Source organism: Macrobrachium nipponense, chromosome 17, assembly GCF_015104395.2.
Source record: "Macrobrachium nipponense isolate FS-2020 chromosome 17, ASM1510439v2, whole genome shotgun sequence".
NCBI lineage: Eukaryota > Metazoa > Arthropoda > Malacostraca > Decapoda > Palaemonidae > Macrobrachium > Macrobrachium nipponense.
The window spans coordinates 58,933,558-58,954,448 of NC_087210.1; the positions used below are offsets into that span (position 1 = coordinate 58,933,558).

A 20,891-nucleotide genomic window follows, 5' to 3' on the forward strand; every position below is an offset into this window, starting at 1 on the left:
AAAGTACTGTACTTACCTGTAGCTGCTGCCATTGAGTCCAACTCCGGCAAAGTGTCATCTGACCCAAACATCTGAAAAGGATTTAAAAGCTATAAAACAATATAAGTACGTAAAATACTGACAAGAATTCTTATCCTCTATACGTATTCTCCATAACATTTTTGTTCATACGCAGAAAAAATTTTCAGTCTCAATAATAGGATAATCTTCTGTGCTAGCTGGAAACCAGTAAAAACAAAGATTGTAAAACAAGGAATCTGTGGCATCTGGTAACTCATGCATATATGAGGTGCCTGTTTGATCATCGACTAAGCTCGGACCCCCGCGATATGCCAGTCTTTTCTTTTACTGCTTTGTAGAATGGAGTTTTGCTTCACTATCCTTTTCCAAGCCAATTTTTTCATAGTAGCCTGCACTTTGTTTCTTTTTATCCAGCCTAGAAGTTCCGTGGACATCAACGTTTTTAGACAAGCCTTCCTTGTTGCTGTGTTGAACTTCCTTGGGAAAGATGCTGCTGCAGTAGATAAGACTTTAACTCTGAATCGGCATTGCAAGCAAGGTATTCTGTGAGGATTTTGCTTTCGAGTGACCATAATGCTTGGATTGGATTATTATGAAACAGGTCACCTTCAGACAGCTGATCCAAGGAGTCTTCGTTTCTCCAATCATTGGTGGATTCCTTCTAAACTATAATTAACAATCAAGAGCTACAAACTGATCCTTGAGGCCCAATACTTTTTCCTCTCTGGGCATTCTTCAATATAGAGCTTTTGCTTTGATATACCACTTTCTCAATGGGTCCCTGTTAGTCTCTACCTTCACAACAGTCGGGCATACATCAAATGATGGAGAGGTAGCTCGGAGAGAGGGGGAAGAAAATCAAAGGGTAGTAGATATCCCACAAGTAGAACGTCTGCTACCCACGTCTCTGCTCTGAAACCCTGCTACGTAGCCTTACCTCTAGCTCCTCTCCCTGGTCTGGAAGTGTGGGGCTGAAAGAGCTGTTGCTGAGATGTTTTTTTAGATGATGGTGAAGCAGGATGACTGGATCTGTTGGTAGAGTCACATTCAGGGTATTCTTAGAAAAGGCTGAGGTCTAGGCTTTGATGAGCTGGGGTGAGAAAGGCCAGCAGATTTTGACAATGCTGGTTGAACAAGCCAGTTATAATTGTCTACCCGATGTCTATCAACTGCAATGTCAAGTTGCTCCTTAGGAAAGAGAGACAGGGAGCTCAAAATATCCGTTCCTCAAAGTCAATAACGAATCAGTAGTGGCGAACCTAGAAACTTTGAAGAGGGCTACATCTCTTCCTTTAAACAAGTTGACCCACATGTTAGCATTTAACCCTTAGGAGCCAGGATAATAAATAAATATGCAGCACTCCATGCCAGCAAAACTTTGAGGTCGGCAAAAAAAAAAAAAAAAAAAAAAAAAAAAAAAAAAATAGACAGACATGCAAATGCACATGGTGAAAGAAAAAAAATTCTAAGAAATTTTCCCTATCTTCCACAAGAAGTTGAAAATGACTAGCACTTATAACCCTTTATGTGGCCTCTTTTACAAGACAATTATAAATTTTACCAACATATACAAGTAATCCTGGCTTACGATGGGTTTGGCTTACAACGCTTTTCAATTATATTCATCAGAAATTATTTCCAGGGTTATGCAATAAAAATGCAATTTACATAGTTTTTAATACACCCAAAGCATTAAAAGTAAGGTTTTAATAGGATTTTTGACGATTTTTCAGCTTACGATGATTTTCGGCTTATGACAGTCTCAAAAATGGAACCCCTGTCCCCGTCGTCAGCCGGGTACTGCCTGTACGTATATGCTTTTTCTAATAAATAATTTCATTTTATTTTGTAAAATTATAATCATAGCTCACACAATAATAAAACAGATAAGGAATAAAATCATTAATTTACATTTTTTCTACTATTTCTTTGCACTTTTCTTTGCAAATTTACATTTACAATTGACATACTATCATAAAAGACAAGAACTAAAACTGACAGCAGCCATTTGGTATACTATTCATGAACAAATTTACAAAAAGATGTCATATGAGACAGAGAGGCAATACATTCCCCCTCATGGTCAAAATCACTACAGGTAGTTCCCGGGTTACGACGGTCTCGGCTTAAGACGTTCCGAGGTTACGACGCTTTTCAATTATATTCATCAGACATTATTTCCAGGGTTACAATGCATGTTCCAGGGTTACAACGCATGTTCCAGAGTTACAACTCCTACAATGCTCCTTCATCAGCTGGCAGATGAAATATGACACCAAAAATGCAAAATAATCAATATTTGAAGGTTTTTTTTTTATGAAAAATGCCATATGAATGCAGTTTACATAGTTTTCAATGCACCCAAAGCATTAAAAGTAAGGTTTTCTTAGGATTTTTGACGATGTCCTGGCTTACAACGATTTTCGGCTTACGATGCATCTCAAGTACGGAACCCCCGTCGTAACCCGGGGACTGCCTGTACTAAGTTTGCATGAGCAGCCGAGTCCTGATTTTAGTCAAGTGTAAAAGTTGCCATTAGTGAATTTATGGGCTACAAAAGTATGTATTAGCACCTCTTTCCCACTAAATTCTTTCCAAATTGATGGCGCTTGATACTGTTCATCTACAGGATCAATCCGTCCACCACCCCAAACCTGCTATTACTACTCCCAAGGAGCAATCCGTCCATTAAGGGTTAAATTAGTCAGGTAAGAAATGGCCTTACCTATACATATTTATTTCAAGTTCAGTACAGTGCATTTATGTAATGTATAAATAATACTGGCGTTAAGTCTATATTATATTGATTTACCATTAATTCTTAACGGAAATATGTTTCATAACCGCAATTTTGATATCCATGACCATTTTTGGAAACTAATTAGGTGCAGATAACGAGAGCTGACTGTACACCCAAAGCATTAAAAGTAAGGTTTTCTTAGGATTTTTGACAATTTTCCGGCTTACGACGATTTTCGGCTTACAACATACTTCTCAAGAACTGGGGATTACCTGTATTTGATTTGGAAAATTTTGATAAAATTGAAAAAGTCCACAAATATTAACCCAAAAATATATAATGTTATATGGGACTCTTGGGTTCCAACCTAGGAAGAAATTCCCTGAGGTTCATGAGCTCCCTCACCACATCAAGGCGGTCCCAAAATGAGGGGGTTGGTCAGACAGTAAAGTTGCACTAAGTTGGCTAGTATCGAAAAGTGTTCTACCTGTATTTGTGAAAAATACAGTACAGGAAATAAACTCTTTAATTCTAGAGGCAGTCTTGCTCCTATGTGCCTGTAGATAATAATCACAGTGAGTGGTTGACATATGGGAAAAGGTCATAAATGACCTTGGATACAGTTTTCTGGTGGGATGGACCCCTTTAATCTAAAAAATTCCTCTTGGCCAATACATAGGTCATGGGTTGGTGGATCACTTATGCAGGGTATGAAAGAACATTTTGGTCAATACTGTAGGGAACAACCTGAATGGTGAAACTCACTTACTGAACTGGGAAAGATTCAGCAAGGTTTAAAAGGTTTACAGGACCACAGCATAGATCATAAGATTTTTTTTAATAATTGTAGGAGTTCAACTAATGTGAAGAGAACTGGTGAACTGACCTTGGAAGAATTCCATGAGGCAAAGAATAAGATTAATGCCCTCATGCAAAATGACAATTTTTTAATCAATTTGTATTTCTCATAGCTAACAAACCTTCGGTCTTAACAATAGGATATTTTCCAAGAACCAACTGGCAACAGGTTAAAAACAATCAAAGATGAGAGTTTGATGAATGGGGTTAAGAAAACCACAACTAGCTCTCGTACATCAGTTGAATCTTTACCTAGACAACAGGGTAATAAAGTGTTAGAGTAAGAACACACACAGTTACCTGAAACTGCTAAGTTTCCTACATCATTGCCAAAGAGTTGCTATGTTTCTCCAGTATTTATTAAAGCACATCATGATGCTAATGCTCATATGGGTGTAAATGCAACTGTGGGAAGTGTCAGGCAAGAGTTCTGGATCCCACAGATATAGCAACTACCTAAGAGTATATTGCAATGTAAGCAACCTTTTAGTACAACAGCTGTGGACTACACTGGCAGATTGCGGATTAAGGGAAATAGACAGAGCCATGAGAAGGCTTTAACATTTTGTTTATGTGCCCGATAACCAGAGGCATACATGTGGAACTAATTGATAACCAGACCTGTAACTCGCATTTTAGAAAGTTCTGCAGCAGAAGAGGTTTCAAAGCACGCAGGTTGAGTGACAATGCCACCACGTTTGTAGTGGCATCAGAATATCTTAAGACCAGGGTTGGAGAATCCAAGGGTAAAAGAACGGGTTAGATATAAAGTGTAACTGGAAGTTCATTTTAGTGAGAGCACCGTGATTTGATACTATATGGGAAAGGCTGATAGGGCTTCTTAAGTCATGCCTAAAAAAGATCGTAGGCCAAGCCTTACTCAGTTGAAGAATTGACTTGTATACTGGTAGAACTAGAAGGAATCATCAATGATAGACCATTTAAGTTACATGGTCGGGGATTTAAATCAACTGGAAATTTAAATCATAATCATTTGACTCTTGGGAGAAAGCTCAAGTCCTTCTCAAGAGAAGCAGTAAATTGGAATGAGATCTCTGGTGACCCTACCTATGGATGGAGAGAGTTCACCAAGAAATTATTCCTGTATGTATCAAGGTTGTGCAACAACCTGCAGAAAAGAAGGAAGAGGGAATACTTAACAATGTTAAGAGAGAACCATCAAGCAGGAACAATGCATGGGTCTTGGTCAAGGATAGGGGAAGTATAGTCCTCATTCATGACAAGGGGGCAAGGAGCAGGTTGAAGTTGGGCCAAGTGATCAAGCTGTATATTGGGCGAGACAAGGTCCCAAGAGTGGCTACTCTAAGAAAGGGCCATAGCCAGCTCAAGACCTGTAATTAAGTTATGTCCCTTAAAGCCGTGGCAGGACTGCTCAAATAGCTGTAGAAGCCAGATAGGCATTGATAAGAACAGGATTACTGTAAATACTGTAGGCATAAGTTTTTCTTGCAGGGGAGAATGTGGAAACTTCAACAAGAGAAACTGTACTTTTTTGCAAGTTGCAGTATAGTTCTGTGTGCTTTCCTTATTTATGTAAAGTGGAAATGCATTTTATGTGGAAGAAAGATACTATTTTATGCCGTATGTATTTAGTTGTGAACAGTGTTGTTTGGTTATTTCATGCATTACTGTCCAAGACACATCTCATTTGTAAGTTGCGTAGTGACTACATACATGCATGCATCATGTTGCTATGCATTTGCTTGTGCCCCTCACCTCTCTCTCTGGGTTATTCTTAATGGGGATAAAAAAAATTTTTCAAGTTCACCACACATAAGCAGTTACAGCATATCACAGATGAGAGAGAGAGTTACATGGAGGTACAAGGACTAAGATGTCTTAAAGACTTAGTCCATCCGGGGAAACATAGTGTGCTCACTTACCTCTAGGAGCAGGTTTTACTGTGCATTCACAGTCACCTAATGGTTTTGTCTAGCTTTCTTTTAAACTCTTCCACACTGTTGCTGTTCACAACTTCTGGTGGCAGTTTATTCCATGCGTCACATACCATGTATGTGAAGTTCCCGCAATGAGATGTTTGTTTCTCTTCAGTTTTTGCTTCTATCCATTACTTCTAATCTGGTTTTCATTTAAAGTAAATAGGTTACTGTCTACTTTTGTTATGCCTTCCAGTATTTTGAATGTTTCTATTAGTTGTCCTCACAATCGTCGTGTTTCTAATCCATGCATGTTCAGGCCTGATGGATGGAATTAACTTGCGGCTCTTGCTTGTACCCTTCTAATCTATTTATGTCCTTTCTTAGTGTTGGTGACCAATACTGTACTGCATATTCAAGATGAGGTCTAACTATGGATATGTAGAGCTACAGCATCGTTTCCTTGTTTCTGTATCTGAACTGCCTCTATGTATTCCACAAGTTTCTGTGCCTTCTTTTCAGCTTTTATGCACTGATTTGTGAATTTTAAGTCCTTGGTAATAATGACTCCAAAGTCTATCTTGTTCTACACTATTTATGTCATTCCCAAGCAGCATGTATTTGTCATGAGGGTTGTCTGTTCCTATTTGTAACACTTTACACTTATCCAAGTTAAAAGGCATTAGCCATCTTTTTGACCACTCTCCTATTTTCTATAAATATTTAAATTTCTTAAACTTTCAACTGTATCTGGGTCTGCTGCATTTACACCTAGTTTGGTGTTATATTTACAAATTTGGCTATCCTGCTAGTTAAGCCTACATCAATGTCATTAATGTAAATAAAAAACAAGAGAGGGCCAAGGACAGAACCCTGAGGAACTCACTTGATACATCTGCCCATCTGATTCTTCACCATTTATTATGACTGTTTTCTATAAGTTAGCCAGTCTTCAATCTAGTCTGCCATTTCTCCTACAAATCCTTAAGCTCTAACTTTTGTTATTAGTTTATTGTGTGGAACTTTATCAAAGGCTTTTTGGAAATCTAAGTAGGGTATATCTATTGCTCTACTACTGTCATAAATACCAAACATGTTATGAAAAAACTCTAATATGTTTGACAGGCAGGATCTGTTTTGTCTGAAACTGTGTTGACTGTTTAACAGCAATTTAGGACTCAACAATTTAACAAATGACAGACTTTAAGACAGATTGGTCATAATTTCCCAGCTCTTTCTCTGGGACCTTTTTTGTAAACTGGGGGACATTACATCCTTTTGGTGCCTTTCTTTGTTCTGCACTTTTTCTGTAGAGTTCATATAGATGAGGAACTATCTTCTCTTAGCTCTTTAATTTCTTTTGGATGAACCCCACCTGGCCCAGGAGATTTGAACTTGTTGCGTTTGTCTATTTTGTTTTTAATGTCCTCTTCTGTAAATATTATTTTGTCCAATGGTTCTGCCCCTTCATATTTAACAGCAGGTTCCGGTACTGAGGCAGTGTCTTCAACTGTGAAAATACTAGTAAAAAACTTATTCATTAATTCTGTTTTTTTCAAGTCTGAGTTCACCAGGTTTCCTCTATTGTCCCTTATGGGACCTATGTTTTTTTTTTTTTTTTTTTTTTATTGGCTTCCCACTATTAACATGTGCAAAGAATTCCCATTCTATATACAGCACATTGCAGTGTGGATTTTATTTTGTGTACTGGAGAATGTAAAGTATCCAGAGTTGTTTTTAAGCAGAATAGTGTTGTTTGTTGTTCATAGTTATAATTAGAGCATGGAGTTATGTGGTATTTACAAGGTTGGGGATTAAGGGTATGAAGATGCCATTTTACATCCACAGTGTGTTTTTTAAATCCAGAAATTTCCATTATCAAGCAGAGCCTTGGATGTATTAATCCAAATACAGGAGAGATTACTAATAATATTCTGGTAACAATGCCCTACTTAGCAGCCTAAGTGCTCCAACTTTAACTTGATTCACAGTTTAATTCTAAATTAATAACAAGTTGACCTAATCAGGTACTGATAACTGGCCAATTCATCATGATTTTAAGGTCACTAGCAGGAACTACAACAAAGGAGCATTTATTGTATCATTCTTCACTGTTACGGCTACAGACTTGGTAAGATTGAGATCCAAGTTCCTTCAGTAAGATCTTGAGACACACTTTTCCAAGTTTCTTGGAAACTGTGAATGTTTGAGGCCTGGGCTACTCAGAAACCAAATACTAAAAAAAATATAAAAAATATGAATAGGAGAAGTTTAATTAAATATCACTATGTATATTACCCATCCAAAAAAACCATTATCAATGTACCATGTAATAAATTACACAGTTAGCAAATAATCAATATCCCACAATGCAGTCAAATTTACTTAGCTACATATGCCAGTAGTCTATAGTGCACTTAAAGACTTCTTATATTTTCATTACATACTAGGCTTCCTAATGAAATACGGTACAAATATGAAAAACCATTTGGTTAAGTTCAAAGTGAATTGTCTTGCTTGCACTACCTACAAAAATACTTTTTGCAACGTCACAGAATGATTTTGATATTGGAGGCAAGAGGAAATAAGGGTTAAGAGGCTTCTTGTATAATTTTTTATCTTTTTTTTTTTAATTTTAAAAATCTCTGATGCTCATGAAACTTTGACATAAGGTGGTTGCGAGGCTTGCTTACATGTTGGGATGGCACTTGCTAAGCCCTACGAGTCTAAAACTGCAACTCAGTAGCAATGTTGTACAACTGTATAAAAAATAAATCCAAGAACGTCATCAATTTTTGCCTTTACTATGGGCCTAGTTAATGGTTATTATCAACACAAAGAAAATGCCAGGCCAATTCACAGCTCTTACTGAAAAAAATCCATATATGGTATTTAATAAAAACAATCTCTGGCAAAATACATTAATATACTACTTACACTCAGAAGAACTGTAGGATCCAAGTTGAAACTTCCAGATGCCATGATCTCTTGTAACGATTCTATGGAATTTTGCATATCATCCATGTGTGTTTGCATATCACCCCTAGAAATAAAAATAAATATATATAATATATAATATATAATGTATTTATATGCGGGTGGCATCGGTTAATAGCGCTCTGGTTTAATGGGGCTTGTCCAGCAATGCTGTAAACTGGATTTTTGGCGCCGATCTGCGGCTAGCAGCGCTGAACTCCAGTTACCAGCCTCCCTCACCTTTCTACCATAGTTTTAAGGATTTTTCTTATGTTCTTCATGAAGAAAGAAAGAAAAAAAAAACTTCAAATATTGTTTACTGTATATACTCTTGTAAGGTCTGACCAATTTTATGGCCTAAAATTTTGGGAATGAATATTACATGTGGTATAGGCTAGTTTTGGAAGTGTACAAGAGTTTGGCACTAGGCTAGAGCCTATACTTTGGATTTCCCGACAACAGACAATAAATACAAATGTTGTTTAGCTTATCTGAGAATCTTTTATATTGTTACCGTATGTTGTTTCTATATTGGAAAAGTGCAAACTTCAGGGACTAGGCTCAGCCTACCACATTCTTTGGATTTTCTGACAATGAAGTCAACAAAGTAGCATTTCTTTCCACAGAAATCGACAAAATATTATTTGTGTATAACAACCATGACAAATATAAATGTTGTTTTATTTATCTGGGAATCTTTTATTATTGTTAGGTTGTTTCCACATTTATGGCTGTTCTAGGCTATAATAAGTGCAACTTTCATTTCCCGAATGTAAACAAAGTATTGCCTGCGAATTGTATTTCGTCAGCTGATAACCCTTCATTTACGATTCACAAAGAATCTTATATTTTATCATTCTTTTGGTAAAATGATGCAGTAAAGTGAAAAACTTATGTCATGCAATACATTTAATGAAAAAAACAAACAGAGGATTAAATATCATAAAATGGAAAATTAATGAAAGACTGCTCTCATTGAAGCTAGCAAATATTTTCTAGAATTCCTCTTCTATCATGATGTCATTATATGTTTCATTATAGCTGTGGTATCTACATTAGGTAAAGACACTGTATATTTCCGTGTATAAGACGACTTTTAGATAAGATGAGGTAAAAAATCATGGCAAATTTTCATAAATTTATCTCATATCTGTAGTATATGATGACTTCTAAATTACAAAACCGAAATGTTTTTTGGAGAGAAGTGATTGTTTGCAAAATTCAAACAGGACACTTACTCTATTATATACTGCATCACTTTACGAAATATATCGTTCAGATCGTTATTCTTTTTTATTTTTCATACAATAATTAGTTTGAGAAATTGTTTTTATAATATGAAAATTGGAATCTATTAGCACAAGTAAAAAATAAAACTGCACGGAAAAACCTTGTTTTATGCAGGTTTTCAAGTATTTTGTCCTAACCATTATGAAATATTTCCTTATATTTAGATAGGCATAGGCCTACCAACCATGTCAACAGATTATCATGTGAATGATGATTGTTGGTTATTGCAAATTACATGAGTGAAGGGAGTTTGGCTTATCTAATTAACCCTTAAACGCTGAAGCGGTAAAAAAAAAATGTCTCCCGTGTGCCGGAGGTGTTTCAGAGTGAGCGCCGAAGCGGAAAAAATATTTTTTTCAAAAAATCACAGCGCGCTTAGTTTTCAAGATTAAGAGTTCATTTTTGGCTCCTTTTTTTTGTCATTGGCTGAAGTTTAGTATGCAACCATCAGAAATGAAAAAAATTATCATTATCATATATAAATAATGCAATATATGATAGCGCAAAAACAATTTCATATATAATTGTATTCAAATCGCGCTGTGCGCGAAACGGTTAAAGGTAACAAGTTACTTTTTATTCGTTGTAATGTACACTAAATTGCAATCATTTTGGTATATAACACATTGTAAAACGATAAAAGCAACACAGAGAAAATATTATCACAAAATAATGCATGAATTCGTAACGAGCGGACGTAAACAAATATTTTTTTCAAAAATTCACCATAAATCTAAATATTGTCGTAGAGACTTCCAATTTCTTTCAAAATGAAGACAAATTATTGAATATTACTATAATGTAAGAATATTAGCTTACAAATGCAATTTTCGACCATATCTGACGAGTTAAAAGTTGACCAAATGTCGAATTTTTTTATATATATTTTTTCATATGCAATTATTTCGGAAATAAGAAAAGCTACAACCTTCAAATATTTTTAGTTTTATTCTACATGAAATTGCGCACATTTTCATATATAAAACTCTATGAAATGCCTAATATGAAACGGAGCAAATATTCCGAGAATGGGACGTACGCATTTCGGAGATTTGTGGCGGAGAATCCGCGCGCGGAGAGAAGGAAAGATTTTTTTTTCTTAAATTCACCATAAATCTAAATATTGTGCTAGAGACTTCGAATTTGTTTCAAGATGAAGATAAATGACTGAATATTACTCGACTGCAAGAATTTTAGCTTACAATTGTGTTTTTTGACCATTTCGGTAGAGTCAAAGTTGACCGAACGTGGTTTTTTTTCTATTTATCGTGATTTATATGCAAATATTTCAAAAATGAGAAAAGCTACAACCTTCAATTAGCTTTTGTTGTATTCTACATGAAATTGCACACATTTTCATATATAAAACTTTATGTAACGGCTAATTTAAAATGGTGCAAACATTACCACAATCGCATGTATGATTTTTTCGGAAGAGTTACCGCGCGGACGTAAAGAAAATGTTATTTTTTTTCAATTAATTCACCATAAATCGAAATATTGTGCTAGAGACTTCCAATCTGTTGCAAAATGAAGGTAAATGCTTGAATATTACTAGAATATAAGCGTTTTAGCTTACAATTGCGTTTTTCGACCATTTCGGTAGAGTCAAAGTTGACCAAAGGTTGAAAATTTGTCACTTATCATTTTTTATATGAAAATATTTCAAAATTGATAAAAGCTACAACCATGGGTTGTTTTTAGTTGTATTGTGCATGAAATTGCGCACATTTTCATATATAAAGCTTTATGTAACGGCTAATTTAAAATGGTGCAAACATTACCACAATCGCATGTATGATTTTTTTCGGAAGAGTTACCGCACGGACGTAAGGAAAAAGTTTTTTCATAAATTCACCATAAATCAAAATATTGTGCTAGAGACTTCCAATTAGTTGCAAAATTAAGGTAAATGATTGAATATTACTAAAATATAAGAGTTTTAGCTTACAATTGCGTTTTTCAACCATTTTGGTAGAGTCAAAGTTGACCGAAGGTTGAAATTTTGGCACTTATCGTTATTTATATGAAAATATCTCAAAACGGATAAAAGCTACAATGAGTATTTTTTTGTTGTATTCTACATAAAAATGCGCACATTTTCATATATAATACTCCAGGTAACGGTTAATTTAAAATGCTACAAAAATTATGTCAAAGTGACGAAATAATTTCCGAGATGTGTCACAGATACTTTTTAGTGTGGCAAGAAAGAAATTCGTGCTTGCGCGCCTGCGTAACGATTGTAAACAAAACAACACCTTGATCCGTGAACTCCCAGCATCCGCCAAGGCGCGTGATTCAAGAGTTTTCGGCTGGTAGGCCTAAAAGTATTTTTCCGCGAATTTTTAAAAAAACTTTTGTAAGTCAACGTTAAATACGTCCAGTCGGCACACGAGAGACAAAAAATGTTGACATAAAATACGTCCAGTCGGCACTAAAGGGTTAATCAGGTTATCATTTGTTTAAAGATCTTTCTGTTAAAAGAAAAAAACGTTATTTCAAGTTAGCATATGAAATTTAGTATGAAATTTAGTATCAAAAATGTATAATTTATAAATTCCTTAAATTAATATAAATACATTTCGGTTGAGCGAAAAGTGGTGAAATGCACTGAAAGTGTACGGTTCTGTTAGCATCCCTGGAACACAGTTTTAAGGAGACTAGTGTTGATTATAAAAAATGCCAAATTGACAGGGTATTTTTATAAATATGAAGGAGAATTCAGATATACCAGTGAAGGGAATTGGAAATATTTTGTTATCTTTTTATAAATTAATGGTTTAACTCAAGTCACATAGGCCTAGAATGATCGAAACTGGTAACAAAATGTGTGAACGAGTGATCAGTGCTTTAGGGAGTTACAATAAATACCAGGATGTGAATAGCATTCATAAACTGAAACTGGCTAGAAATTGCACTCTTACTAATGGGATAAACATTATTTACTGTTATTTTTCTTTAATATTGTTTGAAAGAATATACTGACTTATCTTTAGATGATGATGTTCCTTAATTATATTTAAAAGTGTTTATTGAATTTCTATTAGTTGATATTTTTCTACTAATGAGATTTTTTTAGTGTTACTTTTGAACCTCTTGCCCACTATCAATATTATCTACCACCCATTACGGATATTAATACAGGCAGTCCTGTTATTGAAAGGGTGCAAATATTATGACAAAGTGACAAAATAATATCTGAGATATGTTGCTTACGCTTTTTAGAGAGAAAAAGAAATTCGCGTATGTGCACCTGGGTAACGCTTGTAAACAAAACAACAGCTTGATCCGTGAACTCCCAGCATCCCTCAAGGCGCGTGATTCAAAATTTTTTTGCCAAGTAGGCCTATAACTATTTTTCCGTGATTATTTTTAAAAAATTTTAGCGTACACATATTTTACGTCAATTAACCCTTAAACGCCGAAGCGGTAAAAAAAAAAAAAAGTCTCCCGTGTGCCGGAGGTGTTTCAGAGTGAGCGCCGAAGCGGAAAAAATATTTTTTTTAAAAAATCACAGCGCGCTTAGTTTTCAAGAATAAGAGTTCATTTTTGGCTCCTTTTTTTTTTGTCATTGGCTGAAGTTTAGTATGCAACCATCAGAAATGAAAAAAATTATCATTATCATATATAAATAATGCGATATATGATAGCGCAAAAACAAAATTTCATATATAATTGTATTCAAATCGCGCTGTGCGCGAAACGGTTAAAGGTAACAAGTTACTTTTTTTGTTGTTGTAATGTACACTAAATTGCTATCATTTTGGTATATAACACATTGTAAAACAATAAAAGCAACACAGAGAAAATATTATCACAAAATAATGCATGAATTCGTAACGTGCGGACGTAAACAAATATTTTTTTCAAAAATTCACCATAAATCTAAATATTGTCCTAGAGATTTCCAATTTCTTTCAAAATGAAGACAAATTATTGAATATTACTATACTGTAAGAATATTAGCTTACAAATGTAGTTTTCGACCATATCTGACGAGTTAAAGTTGGCCGAATGTCAAATTTTTTTTATATATTTTTTTTTATATGCAATTACTTCGGAAATAAGAAAAGCTACAACCTTCAAATATTTTTAGTTTTATTCTACATGAAATTACGCACATTTTCATATATAAAACTCTATGAAATGCTTAATATGAAACGGAGCAAATATTCCGAGATTGGGACGTACGCATTTCGGAGATTTGTGGCGGAGAATCCGTGCACGGGGGAAGGAAATTTTTTTTTTTTTTAAATTCACCATAAATCTAAATATTGTGCTAGAGACTTCAAATTTGTTTCAAGATGAAGAAAAATGACTGAATATTACTAGACTGTAAGAGTTTTAGCTTACAATTGCGTTTTTCGACCATTTCAGTAGAGTGAAAGTTGACGAACGTGGTTTTTTTTCTATTTATCGTGATTTATATGCAAATATTTCAAAAATGAGAAAAGCTACAACCTTCAATTATTTTTTGTTGTATTCTACATGAAATTGCACACATTTTCATATATAAAAATTTATGTAACGGCTAATTTAAAATGGTGCAAACATTACCACAATCGCATGTATGATTTTTTCGGAAGAGTTACCGCGAGGACATAAAGAAAATGTTATTTTTTTCATAAATTCACCATAAATCGAAATATTGTGCTAGAGACTTCCAATTTGTTGCAAAATGAAGGTAAATGCTTGAATATTACTAGAATACAGTGGACCCCCCGTATTCGCGTTCTCCAGATTCGCGGACTCGCACATTCGCGGATTTCTCTAGGGAACGTTTCCCTGCATTATTCGCGGAAAATTCGCGCATTCGCGGTATTTTTCTATGATAAATATCCACAAATTCCTGGTTTTTTTTGATGAATTTCATCATAAAATGCACTTTTTGTGATAAAACTATTAAAAAACCAAGTATGAAAATTTTTAGTGGTTTTTTCTTGAGTTTTAACTAACAAAATAGGCTGTTTTTAGCATTTTCATAGGGGTTCCAAACATTCGCGGATTCTAACTATTCACGGGGGGGTCTGGTACGCATCCCCCGCGAATACGGGGGGACCACTGTATAAGCGTTTTAGCTTAAAATTGCGTTTTTCGACCATTTCGGTAGAGTCAAAGTTGACCGAAGGTTGAAAATTTGTCACTTATTTTTTATATGAAAATATTTCAAAATTGATAAAAGCTACAACCATGGGTTGTTTTTAGTTGTATTGTGCATGAAATTGCGCACATTTCCATATATAAAACTTTATGTAACGGCTAATTGAAAATGGTGCAAACATTACCACAATCGCATGTATGATTTTTTTCGGAAGAGTTACCGCGCGGACGTAAGGAAAAAGTTTGTTCATAAATTCACCATAAATCAAAATATTGTGCTAGAGACTTCCAATTAGTTGCAAAATTAAGGTAAATGATTGAATATTACTAAAATATAAGTGTTTTAGCTTACAATTGCGTTTTTCAACCATTTCGGTAGAGTCAAATTTGACCGAAGGTTGAAATTTTGGCACTTATCGTTATTTATATGAAAATATCTCAAAACGGATAAAAGCTACAATCATGAGTATTTTTTTTGTTGTATTCTACATAAAAATGCACACATTTTCATATATAATACTCCATGTAACGGCTAATTTAAAATGGTACAAAAATTATGTCAAAGTGACAAAATAATTTCCGAGATGTGTCACAGATACTTTTTAGTGCGGCAAGAAAGAAATTCGCGCTTGCGCGCCTGCATAACGATTGTAAACAAAACAACACCTCGATCCGTGAACTCCCAGCATCCCCCAAGGTGCGTGATTCAAAAGTTTTTGGCTGGTAGGCCTAAAAGTATTTTTCCGCGAATTTTTAAAAAAACTTTTGTATATTGACGTAAAATACATCCAGTCGGCACCCGAGAGACAATAAATGTCGACGTAAAATACGTCCAGTCGGCGTTTAAGGGTTAAGCACCCGACAGACAATTTTCGTCGACATGAAATACGTCCAATAGGCGTTTAAGGGTTAATAAAACTTCAAAGTCATCTTAAACACTACTAGTACCCTAAAGATAAATAAGGCGGTCCCCGGGTTACGACGGTTCCGAGGTTACGACGCTTTTTCTTAAATATTCAATGGAAAATCCGTCCTGGGTTACGACGCTTGTTCCGAGGTTACGACGCTGACGCTTCCGACGCTCTGAGTTAACGACGCTTTTAAAAAACGCATGCTATGATAAAAATCCTTTATAGTTTAGCACAGTATATAATAAAAATATGTTTTTGGTTACATTACAACAAAAATTTTGAGGTTATGATGATTTTTGACACTTTTTCTTTTTCGTATTTTTTGAATTTTTTTAGTGACGCCGCATATGCGGAACTAGTTTGCGCAGTTTAAAACAGTCCAAAAGCGCAAATAATGAAAAATCATTGCTTGTTTCCAGTACATAATTAAAAAAACTAAGTTTCTGGTTAGATTACAACACAAATTCCAAGGTTACGACGGTTTGGTTATGCTTTTAACGATACCTCATATGCAGAACTAGTTTTTGAGCGGAGGTGCATAAATTAATTAACGCTATTAAACTGTATGGTAAATTGACCGAACAACGACCTCGGACGGTCGAGGACGCTAAGCGTAACAATACGAAAGGACGCCACTTCAATCGCGTGTCTGCCTGAAGTTCAGTCGGTTGTGTGCTAAGACGTTGCTGAAATTCCTTGCCATTTTCGCAAATTTACAATGGCTCCTAAACGCCAAAGTACTTCCTCCGATGATACCTTCAAGAACCATCCTTTGGCATTGAAATAACCACACTACACATCATGCAATACTTGCATGTCACACAGGTAAGGTCTCTCTAACTTTTTCTTAGTTTAAGGCATATTTCCAAGTGTCGTTCCGGCTTACGACGATTTTCGGCTTACGACGCGCCTCAAGAACGGAACCCCCGTCGTAACCCGGGGACTGCCTGTACATACACACTTTTAAGCATTTCAGCCAAAATAGTGTGTGTTACCATTATGACATACATACCCTGTACTGAAGAGAGAAAGAAAGTGAGCGAGTTTACCTCTAATAATTTCTCTTTACTAGCGACAGACAAACAAAATTTATGCTTGTTTTTTGACATCTAATGATGCTTTACCTTTACTAGCATTTTTAAAACACTATGAACACACACACAATGTGAGAGAGAGAGAGAGAGGATTTTTCAGTATATGTATCCTTTGATAGCCCAGTTGGCAGCACTTACTAGACCCACTGAGTTGGCAACACTTGCCAGCCCCTTGCTGTCAGGTTTCTTGACATTTGCGACAAGCTCACCCTCCCCCCCTCTCCAAGTCTATCAACAAAAAGATCGGTTTTCATTTATTATTAGATAAGTTATTAATTTATAAACTAAAATCTTACTAATTCACCATAGTATTTTCTTTAATGAATTGAGATTATTGGTGTTTAATATTTGAAAATTAGTAAATCATTTATCATACAAAATTTTAATGAATTGAGATTATTGGTGTTTACATTAACCCTCTTACGCCGGAGCGGTAAAAAAAAAAATTGTCTCCCGTGTGCCGGAGGGGTTTCAGAGTGAGCGCCGAAGCGGAAAAAATATTTTTTTCAAAAAATCACAGCGCGCTTAGTTTTCAAGATTAAGAGTTCATTTTTGGCTCCTTTTTTTTGTCATTGGCTGAAGTTTAGTATGCAACCATCAGAAATGAAAAAAAATTATATTATCATATATAAATAATGCGATATATGATAGCGCAAAAACAAAATTTCATATATAATTGTATTCAAATCGCGCTGTGCGCAAAACGGTTAAAGGTAACAAGTTACTTTTTTTTCGTTGTAATGTACACTAAATTTTGATCATTTTGGTATATAACACATTGTAAAACGATAAAAGCAACACAGAGAAAATATTATCACAAAATAATGCATGAATTCGTAACGCGCGGACGTAAACATATTCAAAAATTCACCATAAATCTAAATATTGTCCTACAGACTTCCAATTTCTTTCAAAATGAAGTCAAATGATTGAATATTACTATACTGTAAGAGTATTAGCTTACAATTGCAGTTTTCGACCATATCTGACGAGTTAAAGTTGACAGAATGTTGAATTTTTTTATATATTTTTTATATGCAATTATTTCGGAAATAAGAAAAGCTACAACCTTCAAATATTTTTTGTTTTATTCTAAATGAAATTGCGCACATTTTCATATATAAAACTCTATGAAATGCTTAATATGAAACGGAGCAAATATTCAGAGAATGGGACGTACGCATTTCGGAGATTTGTGGCGGAGAATCCGCGCGAGGAGGGAAGGAAAGATTTTTTTTAAAATTCACCATAAATCTAAACATAGTGCTAGACACTTCGAATTTGTTTCAAGATTAAGATAAATGACTGAATATTACTAGACTGTAAGAGTTTTAGCTTACAATTGCGTTTTTCGACCATTTCGGTAGAGTCAAAGTTGACCGAACGTGGTTTTTTGTCTATTTATCGTGATTTATATGAAAATATTTCAAAACTGAGAAAAGCTATAACCTTCAATTATTTTTTGTTGTATTCTACATGAAATTGCGCACATTTTCATATATAAAACTTTATGTAACGGCTAATTTAAAAAGGTGCAAACATTACCACAATCGCATGTATGATTTTTTCGGAAGAGTTACCACGCGGACGTAAAGAAAATGTTATTTTTTTCATAAATTCACCATAAATCGAAATATTGTGCTAGAGACTTCCAATTTGTTGCAAAATGAAGGTAAATGCTTGAATATTACTAGAATATAAGCGTTTTAGCTTACAATTGCGTTTTTTGACCATTTTGGTAGAGTCAAAGTTGACCGAAGGTTGAAATTTTGGCAATTATCATTATTTATATGAAAATATCTCAAAACTGATAAAAGCTACAACCATGGGTTGTTTTTAGTTTTATTGTGCATGAAATTGCGCATGAAATTGCGCACATTTCCATATATAAAACTTTATATAACGGCTAATTTTAAAATGGTGCAAACATTACCACAATCGCATGTATGATTTTTTTCGGAAGAGTTACCGCGCGGACCTAAGGAAAATGTTTTTCATAAATTCACTATAAATCAAAATATTGTGCTAGAGACTTCCAATTAGTTGCAAAATTAAGGTAAATGTCCAGAGACATTTGTTTCTGGCATATTTCTTCAAAATTTGCCTAAAGTTATACACAGCATTGTCATTAAACATGTTGGAGACAGATTTCAACTTCTTTGATGGAATGATAATTCTCCACAAAATTTTTTTTAATTTCACTTAGCAAACATGTCCTTAATCCCTGAAGTAGGGACATTATGTATGTCCATTTGCTCTATGAATTTTTGAAACCAGCCTCTGCTGGCCTTAAATTCACTAACAGCAGTGCTTGTTGTAGGCATTGTCTCACTCAGATTGGTATGCAGCTTCCTCCAACACTTTGCCTTGGGTTCATTCATAAATTCTATGGTGTTTCTTGCCTTTTTTACACAGGGGCCAGCACTTGGAACTTATTTAGCAGTTAAGCTCAAAAAAGCACAAAAACAATGAACAAAAAAAGCAAAAGGGCTTATGACAGAAGATGGGATGCTTTGTTTGGCTGCTTGATACAGGGTATGGTTGTGCGCTGGGCCCCGGATGGAGCTTTTACGTGTACAAAAACTGAGGAAACATACGATAACCAAGACAAAATTTTGTAGAAAAAAAAAGTCTACATAAACCTAAACATGCGGAAAGAGAAGCGTACGAAAACCAAAATATACGGAAAGAGAGGCGTATGAAAACCGAAATGACGTAATTTTGACTGTACTAATTACATAGTTTGATCATGTAATTACGGGTTAAGTACAATTAGAACTTTATTATAAAAATATCATTTTTAATTAAGTAAATTACCCAGTAATTACATCATCAAACTGTAATGACTGGGTAAGTATAATTGAAACTGTTTTATTATAAGAATGCAATTTTTACAATACAAAAATCATTGACCAATTTTCAAATATTGATGTTTAATAAGATAAATTATATTAAATAATAATTCTCTCTCTCTCTCTCTCTCTCTCTCTCTCTCTCTCTCTCTCTCTCTCTCGTCTCTCTCTATCTCTCTCTCTCCTCTCTCTCTCTTTTTTTTTTTTTTTTTCGCTCGAGATTTTTTTTTTTTTTTTTTTGCTGAGATGTATGTTTTTTGTATGATAAATGATTTACTAATTTTCAAATATTAATATTAACCCTCTTACGCCGACTGGACGTATTTTACGTCAACATTTTTTGTCTCCCGTGTGCCGAATGGAAATATTTTACGTCGACTTACAAAAGTTTTTTTAAAAATTCGCGGAAAAATACTTATAGGCCTACCAGCCTAAAACTTTTGAATCACGCGCCTTGGGGATGCTGGGAGTTCACGGATCAAGGTGTTGTTTTGTTTACAATCGTTACGCAGGCGCGCAAGCGCGAATTTCTTTCTTGCCGCACTAAAAAGTATCTGTGACACATCTCGGAAATTATTTCGTCACTTTGACATAATTTTTGTACCATTGTAAATTAGCCGTTACATGAAGTATTATATATGAAAATGTGCGCATTTTTATATAGAATACAACAATAAAATACTCATGATTGTAGCTTTTATCAGTTTTGAGATATTTTCATATAAATAACGATAATTGCCAAAATTTCAACCTTCGGTCAACTTTGACTACCGAAATGGTCGAAAAACGCAATTGTAAGCTAAAACGCTTATATTCTAGTAATATTCAAGCATTTACCTTCATTTTGCAACAAATTGGAAGTCTCTAGCACAATATTTCGATTTATGGTGAATTTATGAAAAAAATAACATTTTCTTTACGTCCGCGTGGTAACTCTTCCGAAATAATCATACGTGCGATTGTGGTAATGTTTGCACCATTTTAAATTAGCCGTTACATAAAGTTTTATATATGAAAATGTGTGCAATTTCACTTAAAATACAACAAAAGCTAATTGAAGGTTGTAGCTTTTCTCATTTTTGAAATATTTGCATATAAATCAGAATAAATAGAAAAAAACCATGTTCGGTCAACTTTGACTCTACCGA

The 20,891-nt window shown here is 34.6% G+C and overlaps 1 protein-coding gene across 6 annotated transcripts in view; it reads right to left on the reverse strand.

The window, feature by feature from the left end:
* LOC135196277 (heat shock factor protein-like) overlaps nucleotides 1-20,891 on the reverse strand; it is a 340,110-nt gene that overhangs the window by 55,948 nt on the left and 263,271 nt on the right. For all 6 annotated transcript variants that reach the window (XM_064222984.1, XM_064222983.1, XM_064222982.1 and 3 more), the window contains 2 exons: nucleotides 8,455-8,560; nucleotides 17-71 (listed from right to left, as the gene is read on the reverse strand). In XM_064222984.1, the coding sequence (XP_064079054.1) occupies nucleotides 17-71; nucleotides 8,455-8,560 (161 nt within the window). The remainder of the gene's footprint in view (nucleotides 1-16; nucleotides 72-8,454; nucleotides 8,561-20,891) is intronic.